This window comes from Pteropus medius, unplaced genomic scaffold (assembly GCF_902729225.1).
Source record: "Pteropus medius unplaced genomic scaffold, Ma_sr-lr_union100, whole genome shotgun sequence".
NCBI lineage: Eukaryota > Metazoa > Chordata > Mammalia > Chiroptera > Pteropodidae > Pteropus > Pteropus medius.
This window is the reverse complement of record NW_024350927.1, coordinates 1,709,610-1,722,615: the sequence shown is the minus strand read 5'-3', so window position 1 is coordinate 1,722,615 and position 13,006 is coordinate 1,709,610. Positions and strand designations below refer to the sequence as shown.

The window sequence follows — 13,006 nt, the reverse complement described above, 5'->3', positions numbered from 1 at the left end:
TCACCTTTGTTTCCAAAGATAGCTTGGGATCTAGCAGATAGTGAATATGCAGTCAATGTTGGTTAGTTGAATGAAGGAATAAATACAAACAGAGGATGAGCTATCTCTGTTCATTGTAGAAGGTTAAAGGAGAGACTGGGGGTGGGGGTGAGTAGTAGGGGAGGAGGGAGCCCAGTGGAGTTCAGGCAGCTTTACTATCTGGGCCAGGACCAGAGCAAGGAGAGAGAACAGAATTTAAGAGGATCAAAAAAACTCATTCATTAAATAATATTTTATTTATTTATTTATTTGGCAAGGCAACCCTTGGTTGACCTCACAGATCACAAGGATCATGTCAGCTTACAACCTATTTATTTATTTATCTATCTATCTATCTATCTATCTATCTATCTATTTATTTATTTATTTTACACCTACAGCACCTGATCTTCCTAGGTGGTCTCCCATCCAAGTACTAACCATGCCCGACCCTGCTTAGCTTCCAAGATCAGATGGGATCGGGCTTGTTCAGGGTGGCATGGCCATAGATAATTAAATAATATTTTAATGCAGTAGTGAAAAAATAAAAATGAAAAAAATCCATGATGAATAAAATAGAAAAGTTTTAAGTAAAGACAGTATTCTCCAAGAAAGACGAGAAGACTGAGTCGTTCAGTGGAACTGGGAGCAATCACTTTGGTTTCTCTTTGTCCTGGTGAAGACCTGAGGCTATGTTTTCTTGATTATTTTTTGTAACGTCTCCATCTTATCTTAATCTTGCTAACCCCCGCTTGTTTCCTTAGAGTTATTAGCATTAAAGAATTTTTAGAATACATCAAGGGGTCGGGTGCTTTTCAGGGACCAGGCTAAAGGAAGGAGTAAGCCTGCTTGGGCAGGAATGGAGGAGGAAGGGGATGGTGGTGATCACAGCCCACACCTCCACCTGGTCCAGTTACAGGGAGGGGAAAAGCAGGAGACTCTCAGTGAGGTTGGGAACTGAGTCATGACTGGAGACAAAGCTGCCTTCCTTCCCATCAGCTGTAGAAAATTCCCTTCTGTGAATCAATGCAAGCACGCCCGCCACCACTGAGATTTGCAAACATTTTGTCTCCTCCAAGTACATCCTGGCTCTCTGGCTGGGGTGTTTTTCTTCCAGGGAGCAGAGGAATTCAGCACTGTGGGGCTCTAGGGAGAAGAGGAGATGAAAACAGCTTCCTAGAATTGACATAGTTGCCCCATCAACATGCTATCTGCCACCTGGCGCAGATCTCCTTTGGTCCCTGCCCCAACCTTGTCTGTGCTTGCTCTCAGAGAAACCCTTCTCCCTCTGCTGGACACTCAGTGGTCATCTTTATTATTGTTCAAGATGCCAGTGACAGTGATGATGGGGCTGTGCTGCTACTGCTGATCATAACTGCCACTGTTGGAGGACTTAGCGCATATCAGGCCCTCTGCGGGGCACTTTGGGTACATTTTCTCTCTCTAATCATTACAGCAACTCCCACGAAGCAGGGATATTTGTCCTTCATTTACAACTGAGGCAACTGAGCCTTAGGAGGATCAACAACTCACCCTAGGTCATACAGTTAGGAGGTCAGGATCTTCATTAGGGAGCTCACCATGCTGTGGGCAGGCCCAGGTCAATGGGAATGCCGTGGTTGCAGCCGCTCTGGTCCGCCTGCAGAGGGTGCTCTCACCCCATGGAACTGCCAGGGCTCCCTAACAGCCCTTTCCAACCTGCCCTTAGAAAGGGCTTATCTAAGCCCTCTTCCCTCTAAACCCTAACATATAATTAGACTTCTCAAAATATTCCCTCTGAGTGGGATGGGGACAATCATATGCTATAGGCTTCTCCAATTTCACAAGCAGCCTCTATGGAACTCCCGGAACAAAAGTCATGAGCCACTCCCACTCCAGATGGGACTGAGTGTCACACAGATGAAGTCAGCTCAGCTGCTGGGACTTAGCAAGTGGCCCAAGGCCTTCTGGGGACTGTCACGTTGCTGGGCCCTATAGCACGCCCCTCCCCACCCCACAATTACATTTCAACCACCCTACTAACCTCTGTGTCACTCCCATTTGCCTGCCACATCACCAGCATATTCTCAAATTAGCAGTTAATTTGGTTCACTGGATGTGTGGGTATGTGCTTTGTAAACAGAGTATGTGATAAAAATCCTTTTCCAGCTGAATCTGAATTTGGAGCACCCCCTTTCTATCAGAGACAGAGTCATGTAATGAAATGCAGAAAAGGAATGGTGGTAAATATTCATTTTTAGTGACTACATATCGACTCACTGGCAACAAAACGAGTCAGAGGGATGCAGAATATTAAAAGCAAGTCAATCTTCTGGAGAGGCAGGGAGGTGGAGTGGTCAGGTGTGCAGGCCTTTGGGGGTTCAAATTCTGTTATATCAGCCATTTACTGTGTGACTTTGAGCAAATTGCTTAACCTCTCTGTTCATTAGTTTCCTGTTGTGTAAACCAGGGAGAAAGAATCATAGACATCTCACAGGGGGGAGTAAATGAGTTAGTTTCTGTGAGGCGCTGTCAGCCTTAAACCGGTGGTGGGAAGCCCAGCTGGGGAAAGAAAAGAGGTACAGGAGAAATATGACTTATTAGAGAAAAGAAATTATGCTAATCAGGATAGGAAAACTTCAGCATAAATAAGATGCAAAGGGTTTCAGGTAGCTTTAAACAATTATTTAAAAATACATACGTAATTAAATTCTCTTTATGTAAAAATTTCAAGCAACATAGATGAAATTTAAATCCCCTCTGCCATACTTTCTTTCCCAGAAGTGATCACTGTTGTCAGTTTCATGGGATTGCTTCTTGCATATCTTTTTCTTTGCATGTATATAGATATGTATGTTTCTACAGAAATCCATGGCTTTGCTTGATGTTCTTTTTCTTTTTCTTTTTTTTGAAATGATAACATCAAGTGCTGTCTTGGAGCTCTTTCCACGTCAGCATACATAGATCTATTTCATTTTATGTGCCGCAAAATATTTAAATGTAGGAATGTACTATGGTTTGAACATTTTTCAGGTAGTTTCTTAAAAATGTTTTTTCCTATTAGCTTAATAGCAATATAGAAATATATGTTACTGTCCTCTTTCTAAAATACAGAATTAGTCATGTGACTGCAGCTGCTCCAAACCTTCAGGGCATCCCCATTGCTCAAACCCTCGCATTTCCAGCATGACTTCAGTCTATGATCACCATTTTTCAAACTGTCAGCCCTTTGTATCTCTACTCAGCTCGGCAGACTTTCCTCCCTTCTCTCCGCAGTCAGTTGTTCCTGAATTCATTCAACAGTCATTCATCCTAGCCCAAATAAACATTAAGGCTACCCCTGGTCACTCTTCCAGCCGGAAATAAATGTGTGTGTGTGTGTGTGTGTGTGTGTGTGTGTGTGTGAGAAACTACAGCTTTTTCTACCTTATTCATTTCTACCTTATTCAATATTTATCAAGTGCCTACTCCATCAGTCTGCCTCTTAGCTCTCCCGTCTCTCTCCCTGATTCAGCTGTCAGTCCCTTAAGGGCTGAGATTATGTCTTATGCATAGGGTTTTCCAGGGAGAACAGACATCCTGGTTTGCCCAGAGTGGTTCTGGTTTTCATCTGCTATCTTGGTGGGATTATTTGTCATGCCTCCTTTCACTGTAGTTTAAATGAAAAATGATATAATCTCTTGAGTATTTCATCCAATAGATGCTTATAGCAAAAACAGAGAAAAAGAATGAATGGGCGGATAAATGAATACAATTTAAGTTTCATGGAATAGATGCCATCTTAGTCTGAGTTCAAGCCTAGAGAGCATGTGCTATGCTAGGTAGAGATCATTTCTCTCTGAGCTCTGTTGCCTTTGAGGAGTTTATAGGAATCTTATAATCTCCAGACACCTTGCTTGCAGGTAGTGGGGTTTTCTTATTGTAAGGTTCTAATAGGACATTTAGTATACTTAAAAATGACTGATGTAAAGGCAACATTTATGAATAAAAGAATGATGACTGATTGAACTTGGGTTAGGAAGTTATCTCTGAAATGAGGTAGGTTGTCAAGCGCAGGGGTTTAGTGGTTGGGTTCTGGCGTCCAACCACCTGGGTATGAATCCCATACATTCTGCTGTATAACTTTGAGCAAGTCAAAGCCTTTCTGAGCTTCAGTTTCCTCATCTATAAAGTGGAGGTAATAACCCCACATCTTTGTTGTGAGAATTAAATGAGATGATTAATGTAAAATATTAAGCTGAACTATATGAAATCGACTCTGACCATTTTGACCTTCAAAATGGCATTTTATATATAGTTCAACCTGGCAGGTGCCTGGCATATGGTCAGGGTTTAAGAAATGGTGGCTATTATTACCTCGTATCTGGTTGGGCTGATATTTCTGCTTCCATTGTCTGGCCGAACAGATGTTTCATTCTTTCATCTAATACGTATTTGCTGAGCACTGACCCACTAGGTGCCAGGGATTGCCATCAGGAGGAAAACAAAACCTGCCTTTAACAGGTCGAACGTATCTTTTCAGTAGCACAGTCGTGTGTGAATAGGACTCCGAAATGCCGATCAGAGACTGTTCTTAGAGGGTCATCTTGGGGTATACCATGATAAAGTGAGCCTTAGCTTCTGGGATGTGGGGAGCTGAGGCAAAGCGGGCTTGACTCGAACCTGGCAGTTTGCTTTGAGGCTAGCTAGAGAACACTAGCCCTTTGCTTTCTCAGAGATCAGGGATGAAAAGGAGCCCTGGCCGGGAGATGAAGCACAAATGAAAAAGCAGACTTCTCATATCAGCCAGGCTTGAGACAAAGCCGCAGAACTGAGCTTTCTGCCTGGGCTTGTCCTTTTTCTGGTTGTCCAGCTGGAGAAAAGATTCTACATGCTGTCACTCGCTATATGTTTAGTTACCAATAACATTGCCATCAGTCCCCTGGGTCTAATGCCACTTAGGTGAGGATCCTGGATAAGTCTCGCTGGGGAGGCAGAATTCATCTCTGGTTGCTCTTTTGTTTGGAGGAGAGGACACCACTTCCATGGGCTTTTGGCTATTCCATGGTATGGCTCAGATATGGAATGAAGGGGCTGGGATAATGAGGACCTCAATTCCCCTCACCTGGGATCCCAAGATAGCATCTTACATTAAAATGCAGAAACAGGTTGTGTCCCAGGGAAGCATGAGAGGAAGGAAGCTAGAGGTCAGGGAGTTATGTTTTCCAAGGGACTTGTAGGGTTCCCCTCTTGACCTGGCCCAAGGCACTCACCTCGCTGACAGAGAGGCCAGACCTGGTAACGTGGGAGCAGTCATGGTTCCGGCAAGAGGATCTCCTGGAGGGGGCAGGGCAAGGCACTGCACACCGGGGCCGGGGAGAGCCAGTGTTTATTTTATGCTTCTCTTTTTGGTATTATAATAATAAACTTTTGTTAACCATTGCAGCCAGACTTGCTGGACTCCGAGGATTTAAGAAATGTGCTTATTTCTACCACTGGGGCTCAGCCTGGCAGAGAAGATTCTAGAACTATGCCTTTCAATATGGTAGCCACTGTGGCTATTGAGCAGTTACAATGTGGCTAGTCTGAATAGAGATCTGATAGAAGTATAACATATACATCAGCTTTTAAAGATTTGCTATCAAAGAGAATGTGAAATATTTCATTAATATTTAAAAAGTTTTATCACATGTTGAAATGACCATAATCTGGATATATGGGGTTAAAGAAAACATATTAAAATTAGCTTCACCTTTTTTTTTTTTTACTTTTTAAAATGTAGCTACTAGGAAGTTTAAAATTACATATGTGGCTTGCATTATATTTCTATTGGAAAGTACTGTTTTAGAAGTCTCAGGATGACCTTCAGCCATCTTGAGGTGGGTGAGTGGCCAAGATGTGAAAATACCATCAGAATAGATTTAACACACTAGCATCCCTTTGGGGGAGTCTCAGAAATAGGTGGGTCAAGAAACCCCATTGAAGATTGGCCTAGCTGTGGCTTGGGCCACATTAGTTGGGTATAAAAGAGGGGGAAATGACTTTAGAGGGCTGGACTTATGAGTTAAGTCTCAGAGTAAGAGAACTAGTAATTATCATTTTGCAGTGACCCCTTAAAATGGCTGCACCAAAACATCAGTCCAGAAGCCCAAGATGGGGCTGAAGGGTATATCCCCAGGTATATCCCAAAGAGATTGGATGTGGCTTTTAGGCTGAGCAACCAATTAGGTAGCTCTACTTTAGGGCCTTAGGAGTTGGTTCATAAAGACCATGTTAGACCATGGTTAATTTGTATGGATTTTTATACCACGAGTCAAATCACAAATACCTATGTATAACAATTCCATATTATAAGGACATATTACTCAGAACAGTGGACACTGTTGATGCCCATCCCCAGCTCCTGTGACTTTATTGCTAATAACTACATTGCTGTGATCCTCTTTAGATGATTACCCATCTATGGATTACTGGTGTCCCCATGCCCATTCAGAGAGCCAAAGTCTCCATAGTCAGTGACTGACTAGTGCAAGTGTACAAAACTCTACCTCCAGACGCGACAACTCTGATCTACCACATATGCTCCAGTGATGAGTCCAAGGCTGGACCTGAAATCACACTTTCGTCTGGCTTCTTCCCTTTGCTATCCTGCTCCCTCCACTCCCTTCCTGGTTCCTCCTAGAGGCACTTCTTTAATAAATCACTTGTTCCTAAATGCTCCACTCAGGGTCTGCTTCTGGGGAAGCCCACCAGAAAAACATAGTCAGACTTCATGGTGGGTATTAGTCTTCACTTTAGGTGGTGGCCATGTAATACACATCTACTGAGTGTGTGTGGGATTCCAAACCCTTGAGACACCCTTGCTGAGAGCTCTGACCCTGTGCCCAGAAGAGCAGGGGCTGTAGGACCAACAGAGGGCCAGCGTGTGATCTTCATCACTCCAGGCTGTGTCCATGAAGCAGCAATGAACATCACACCAACAGATATGACTTCCTTTCTGACCGTTTATTTTACTGTTATTTAATCTTCTTCACACATCTTTCGATCTTTATCACGGTATCTTGTCCAGAAAGTTGAAACTGTGCTATCTTCATGACATCCCTGCTCTCTTACATGAAATATTTCAAAATAAAGATTGAAACAGGAACTTTTCTGAGTTTTGCAATACAGAAGTGTATTCTAGGCCTACATTTATAGGAAGTGGGGGGTAGGGAAGAACAATAAGTCCAGGGGCAGGGGGAGAAGGGGTGTCCACATCTAGAGTAGTCACACTGGGTGGGCAAGCAAGATGGGAATGGGTGTCTCAGTCCTGGGGGCTCTAGAATTATGAGACTACTGACTTATCGATGGAGACAGCCTTAGAAAAATCTATAAACACACACTGTCTCCACATGGGAGGTGCTTACTTCCCCTTAAAATAGACTAGAAAAAAATGAAAGAAAGCCCGAAAACCCACATTAACCAAACACACACACATGACAAACTCTAAGTCTCTAGATAAACACCCTCGAATAGGCACTTGGTGTCTCCAGCTCTAGGGTTAGAGAGAAGGTCTGGGGCTTTGTCTCCAAAAGCACGGGCCACTGTTCCCACAGGGGGCATGACAGCTTCTAAAGGCTCTGGGGTCTGACTTGTTGGGCGGTCCTGGCCCAGCTAGACTGGAAGGAGGCCTGTTTAATGAACAGCCTCCCACTTCCCATTTCACCGAGACAGTGACCTTCAGGAAGCTCTGTGCCCTGTGCATTTTCTGAATATAGCAGCTCGGCATTTATAAAGAGCACACTACTGCAGCGCTAATACTGGCCATTTAAATGTGGGTGTTGCATGTTGGAAATTGACCAGCTCCATGAGGCAGAGACCAGGTCCAGCTTGCTACTAACCACTGTATCCTCAGATCCTAGCACTGCGCCTGGCACTTAGGCACACAACAAATGTTTGTTGAATGACTAAATGAAATAATCCAAGAAGAAAATTGCATTTGCCCAAGAATATAAATTTATAACCTTTTCATTGGTTATAAACCGGTTCTTTTTAACTCTCAATGTGGAACTATAATTCACCTACTTTTTTGACATCAGCTGGCCCTAGTGGAACTTCTTTTAGTTGAAGCTGAGTCTTTTCGGTTGAAGCCAGGGAATTAATCTGGTTACATCCAAATGAGAGGGTCTTCAGCATGCTCTAGTGAACTTCAATGGGACAATCAATTCATCTCTAAGACCAGTAGTTGGCCCAGAACTGACTGTTCTGGCTGGAGGCCAGGCCAGCATCCTTATGGGTTGGATCTGATTTCGGGGGAGGAGGGATAGGTCTTTAATTATATACTGGAGAAGGCCTAGCTGCCTGGAGAGCTGGCATCAGGAATAGGATGTTGAGACACCGTGAGAAGAGGGAGGTCAGGGACTGGCCCTAGAATTGAGGACCAGGGAAGAGAAGATGGGTATGGCTGACCCCGGGGCATCTTTACACACTGAGAAGGCTGCTCTGATAAAATCCGTTTCCACGGACGGTTTTAAGCTACATTATTGGACCCTCAGGGAGTGGGAAGGCTAGCCAATAGTGTCTACTCTGCAGAGAGAAAGCCAAGGGGATTTGAGAGAGGCCGGTAAGGAATGAATAATTGGGGTGGCTACCTCGATCCCCCAAAGGAGGTGAATTTGAAATGATGATGGCAGTTCAAGATATGTTTGGGATCCCAGGGTCCCTTTGCACGTGATCTACCATGACCTTCAGGGTATGGCTACCAGGAGAACTGATGAGCCTAGAACCTCTTTCCCTTCTGACTTCATTCAATTTTGGACTAGACACTAAGCTTCTTTGGGGAATGGTCTCCCAGTGGGAGGTCTTCCAGTCTACATCAGGCAGGGGAAAGCTTTGGGGTGCAAGGAGTCTGGAGAAAGGAGGGCAGGAGAGGAGTTCCTCTGTATTAGTGCAGCCCTGGGAGCTGGCTTCCTTGTTTTGCAGTGCAGGTGCCCGACTGAAGCTGTGATTGCTGAGGCGTCCACTTCAAAGATGGCATCCACTCCCAAGACACTATCTCCAATATACTCACTGCCAGCCACATGACTAGATGAAGAGCCAGGCTGCACAGCAATCCTCCCCCATTCCCTACCCTCCTCACCAAGCTCCTTGATTTTAGAAATCTTGGTTGGTTCCATAACTGACCATCTGGGCAATTCATTTTTTCTCTTCCCACGCTTCGAATTCCAGCTCTTATATTTTAAATCTGCCAATAAAGAGTGAGCCTGAGAAACACTAAGCCCCCACCCTCGACCCCAATAAAAGCAGAACCCCAGGCCCGTGCACGTGTGCACTCACTCTCTCTACTTGTGACCTCGCTGTGTGGCCTCAGGTATGCTGTGTAATTTCCAGGTCCTGTAAGTAATAAAACCTTTGTGTTTTGTTTCAAAGTTTCCTGATGGCAATTGCTGAAGGGTGTCTTGCGATCATAAGAACACCACAACATTAGTCCAGCCACAACATTGATTGTTGACAGGCTGAGACCACATGCAACAACCTCTGCTGGTCAGGGCACCATGTGCCACCACTTGAAGGTGAAGGGCTTCCTGCGGACGTTGGTGCCACAGTGCACCTCCCCCAGAAACTTGTGGTAGGCAGAGATGTCATCGACGAAGGTGCAGCAGAGGCCCAGGGGCTCCAGCAGGGAGCGCACATGCGTCTCCAGGCAGCACACCTCCTCCACCTGGGGCCCGAAGGGCTTGGGGATGCCCAGGTCCTTGTCCAGCACAATCATGTTCACCTGTGATGGGGGCAGGGCAACAGCGTCTGTTTAGTGAGCACCTACTAAGCGCCTGGTCCTGTTCTAAACTCATTGGACCTTTCAATTGGACCTACAACCTTATGGAGTAGGTGTTGTGATTTATCCCCACTTTACTGAGGAAACTGAGGCACAGAGGGGCCTAAGCAAGTCATACCCACAGAGCTGAAGTAGAAAAACAGGCAACCTGCCTCTGAATGTTTGTGTATGCACGTGCATGTGCACATGAGCATGTGCATGTGCATGCATGTGCATTTGTGTACATGCTGTATGTGTATGTATATGCATCCATTTGTGTATACACTCTAACCTCTTCCTATCCCATAGAAGACTCTCTTCTATGATAAGAATCCCTCCCGTCCACAAGGCCTTGTTAACTTACACAGTCTTTTCCTCTCTGTTAGGGTAAAGCGTTCTCTAGGACCCCAGTGAGTCTGCTAGCATAAGCACATCCCCCTCAGAGGAATCGAGGCCCAGAGAGGGTGAGTGCCTGGGGTGGGAGGGTGAGGCCGCATAGCAGCTCAGCCAGGACTGGGACCTAGGCCTCCTGGTAAGACAGCCTCAGCCCGAGGGTCCTTCTGGATCTGGCTGCCCCCTGATTGGCTTGGATGAAGTTTGGGGGTCCACGGCACCTCACCATGTTTGGGAAGTAGGCTCTGGCTTGGCGGTACTCATCCATCTTGAACAGAGCGGGCAGATCGATGATGTCCTGCTCTGTCAGCCCCAGCTCCTTCTTGAGGATGTCACGGTTCCAGTCCAGGCAGCGCTGGGAGAGGGGCAAGAAAAGAGGACAGGAAAGTAAGGGGACACTTCTGTCCCCTTTGCCAACCCCACTCACCTCTGAGGCCTCAGAGCCAGGGCCCCAGTGCTCCAGGGAGACTTCCGGTGCTCATCTGGCACACCTGCCACTTCTCCAGGGCCCCTGTCCCCAGGGCTCAGTGATGGCAGTAATAAAGAGAAGAGAGAAGATCACAGAAATAATACTACGAGCCAGACCCCGTGCTAGGTGCTTGCTACACAGTATCTCATTGAACCTTCAGGCCACACTCCATGAGGTGAGAATAACGGGTGACCATGATTTTGATTAATAATAATAAAAGCTGACATGTACAAGTGCCCAAAGGGTACAAATGTCCTAAGTGCTTTACAGGTCTTACTTATTTAAGCCTCAACTCCATGATAGACACTATTATTATCCCTTATTAGAGATGAGGAAACTGAAGACATGGTGTCCTTAGTCAGTTGCCCAAGGTCCTGCTACTAAAAGTGGGGGGGGCCATAATTTAACCTCAGAGCTACCGGATGCCAAAAAATGACCATGGAGCAGATAGTTATAATAAAATCAACTTTCAAGTAGCCAGTGAAACATTTTGTGAACTTTGGGACACGCTGCAGTCGCTTCTCCAGCATCCACTCCACCCCTCCCCTGTAACGCAGCAGCACTTTATGGGGTTGGATTCACCACACCCTACCATCTGATGAGAGCTAATTAGTAGACTCTTGCTCCTCTCTCCTTGCCCCAGGGATTGGTTCAGAGATGGGCAGTAAACCAGGTTTAAGGCAATCACTGTATGGTAACTGGTTCAGCTTAGCACCATCAGAGTGAAATGCAAGGCTTTCGTTTAACTGTTGGGGGCATATAAGACCTCTCTCTTTGTGGATGGTATGCTGGGTGGATGTGAGACCTTGAACTATAGCAGCTGTGCTCCTACCTCTGAGGGTCTGTCTCTACAGAGCCCAAGAAATGCAGAGAAATGGATCTGGAGCCCTGATCAACCTGTGCCTGAAATCCACAGCACCACTGGACTTCCCACTCATATGAGCCAATCATGCCTTTGTTTAAATCAGTTTGAGTTTTCCAGTTTTTTTTTTCTTTTTTTAAAACTTGGTACTTGTGGTGGAGAGACCATTCCGTGACATGACTGCTGCTGGACCCATGAGCTGGACCTGGGCCAGAACAGAGATCGCTTCCTGCAAAACCCGCTTAGAGGCTGTCTGATCATAATCAACGTTCATTCTGACATAAATCAGCACCCTTCCCTTGCCTTCCATTATGTGCTGGTTCCTGGAACAGGTTGTTGTCCTCACCTGGTCAAGTATGTGAAGTAATTTCCTGTATCTCATAGCATTCATGTACTAGTACCCATGACTATTGCCCCCTTTACCCTATATGATCCTTTGGTGCCTGCCGAGAGGCATGGGGCTCCATTTCATCTTGCAGTCATGCCTCCTATGTAAGCTTCCCTTAATAAGCTCTACTAATGACCAGACCGAAGAGACCAGTCTTTCTTTAGTTTTTCCCTGCTCTCCACTTAGGGAGGTAGATTCTTCATTCTCATGACCTTTCCCTGGGTCTTCGCGTATTCACGGTACCTTAAATATGCCCATGCAAATAAAGAGAGATTTAACTCAAGTAAATACGACACTGTTGACCTTACTTCTGGATACAACCTTTGTGATTTAGGGCCTCAGAAGGTGAAATCCATTTATAGAGAGAAAATTTCAGGGACTTCTGATCTCCTAAAGCAAATAAAAATTTAGGACATGTATCACACATGCATTTTTCTGGAGAGCTAGGCTGTAGTTTTCATCATATTTATGGGCTCTACCTTTACACAGCCCCTGGCTCTGTAGCATTGCCTGATACACTTTCCTTCACAGGTCCCCCGTCTGCTTCTAGCTCTGCCGACCTGCGTGTCCCGCTTTTATCACTTATCACCTGTTTAGCCCTTAGCTTTAGCACAGGAGTAACTTAGGTAGGTGGAACTCGGTGCTCATTAAAGCCCTTCCCTCTGTCATAGGCCATTCACTATGGAAGTCCCAAGGTTGTAAGAAGTGACATTGGGCACAGCGACGTTCTTCCCAGGAACCCTCTGTCCCAGCCCCCTGGGCCCCTCTGTCCCGCCCTCACCTGGAAGTACTGGTTCTCCTGCACGAGGCTCTCATTGGACAGAATCTTGTTGATGGTGATTCGCTTGCTGCTCATCCCGCCCAGGCCTGTGGGGGTCAGAGGATGGGGGGCAGTCTAGCCTTAGCCTTAGGTACCCAGCCTGGGTGCTCCCCTCTGCTAAGGTGAGCCAGCTTCTTGGCTAACTGCTAGGATGAAGGAGATGGGGTTGGGAGCAGGCTGGGGCACAGGAGGGCAACCCCAGGGAGACGAGGCCCTCTCTGCATGCGGAGGGCAGCATATACTCCTTTCTCCAGGGTCGGCCATGTCACCTGAGAGCGAGGCAGCTTGCTCTCTCTCTGGCTAGA

The 13,006-nt window shown here is 45.9% G+C and overlaps 1 protein-coding gene and 1 pseudogene across 1 annotated transcript in view; both read right to left on the bottom strand.

Annotated features, from left to right (window-relative positions):
- Positions 1-410: 410 nt before the first annotated feature.
- LOC120585938 (uncharacterized) lies at positions 411-529 on the bottom strand (annotated as a pseudogene).
- A 6,344-nt stretch (positions 530-6,873) lies between these two features.
- The window catches only part of PADI2 (peptidyl arginine deiminase 2), a 43,030-nt gene continuing 36,897 nt past the window's right edge, over positions 6,874-13,006 (bottom strand). Inside the window, exons 15-17 of the mRNA XM_039842094.1 lie at positions 12,663-12,748; positions 10,389-10,517; positions 6,874-9,733 (exon numbers count right to left, since the gene is read on the bottom strand). Coding sequence (XP_039698028.1) covers positions 9,500-9,733; positions 10,389-10,517; positions 12,663-12,748 — 449 coding nt within the window. The 3' untranslated portion in view covers positions 6,874-9,499. The remainder of the gene's footprint in view (positions 9,734-10,388; positions 10,518-12,662; positions 12,749-13,006) is intronic.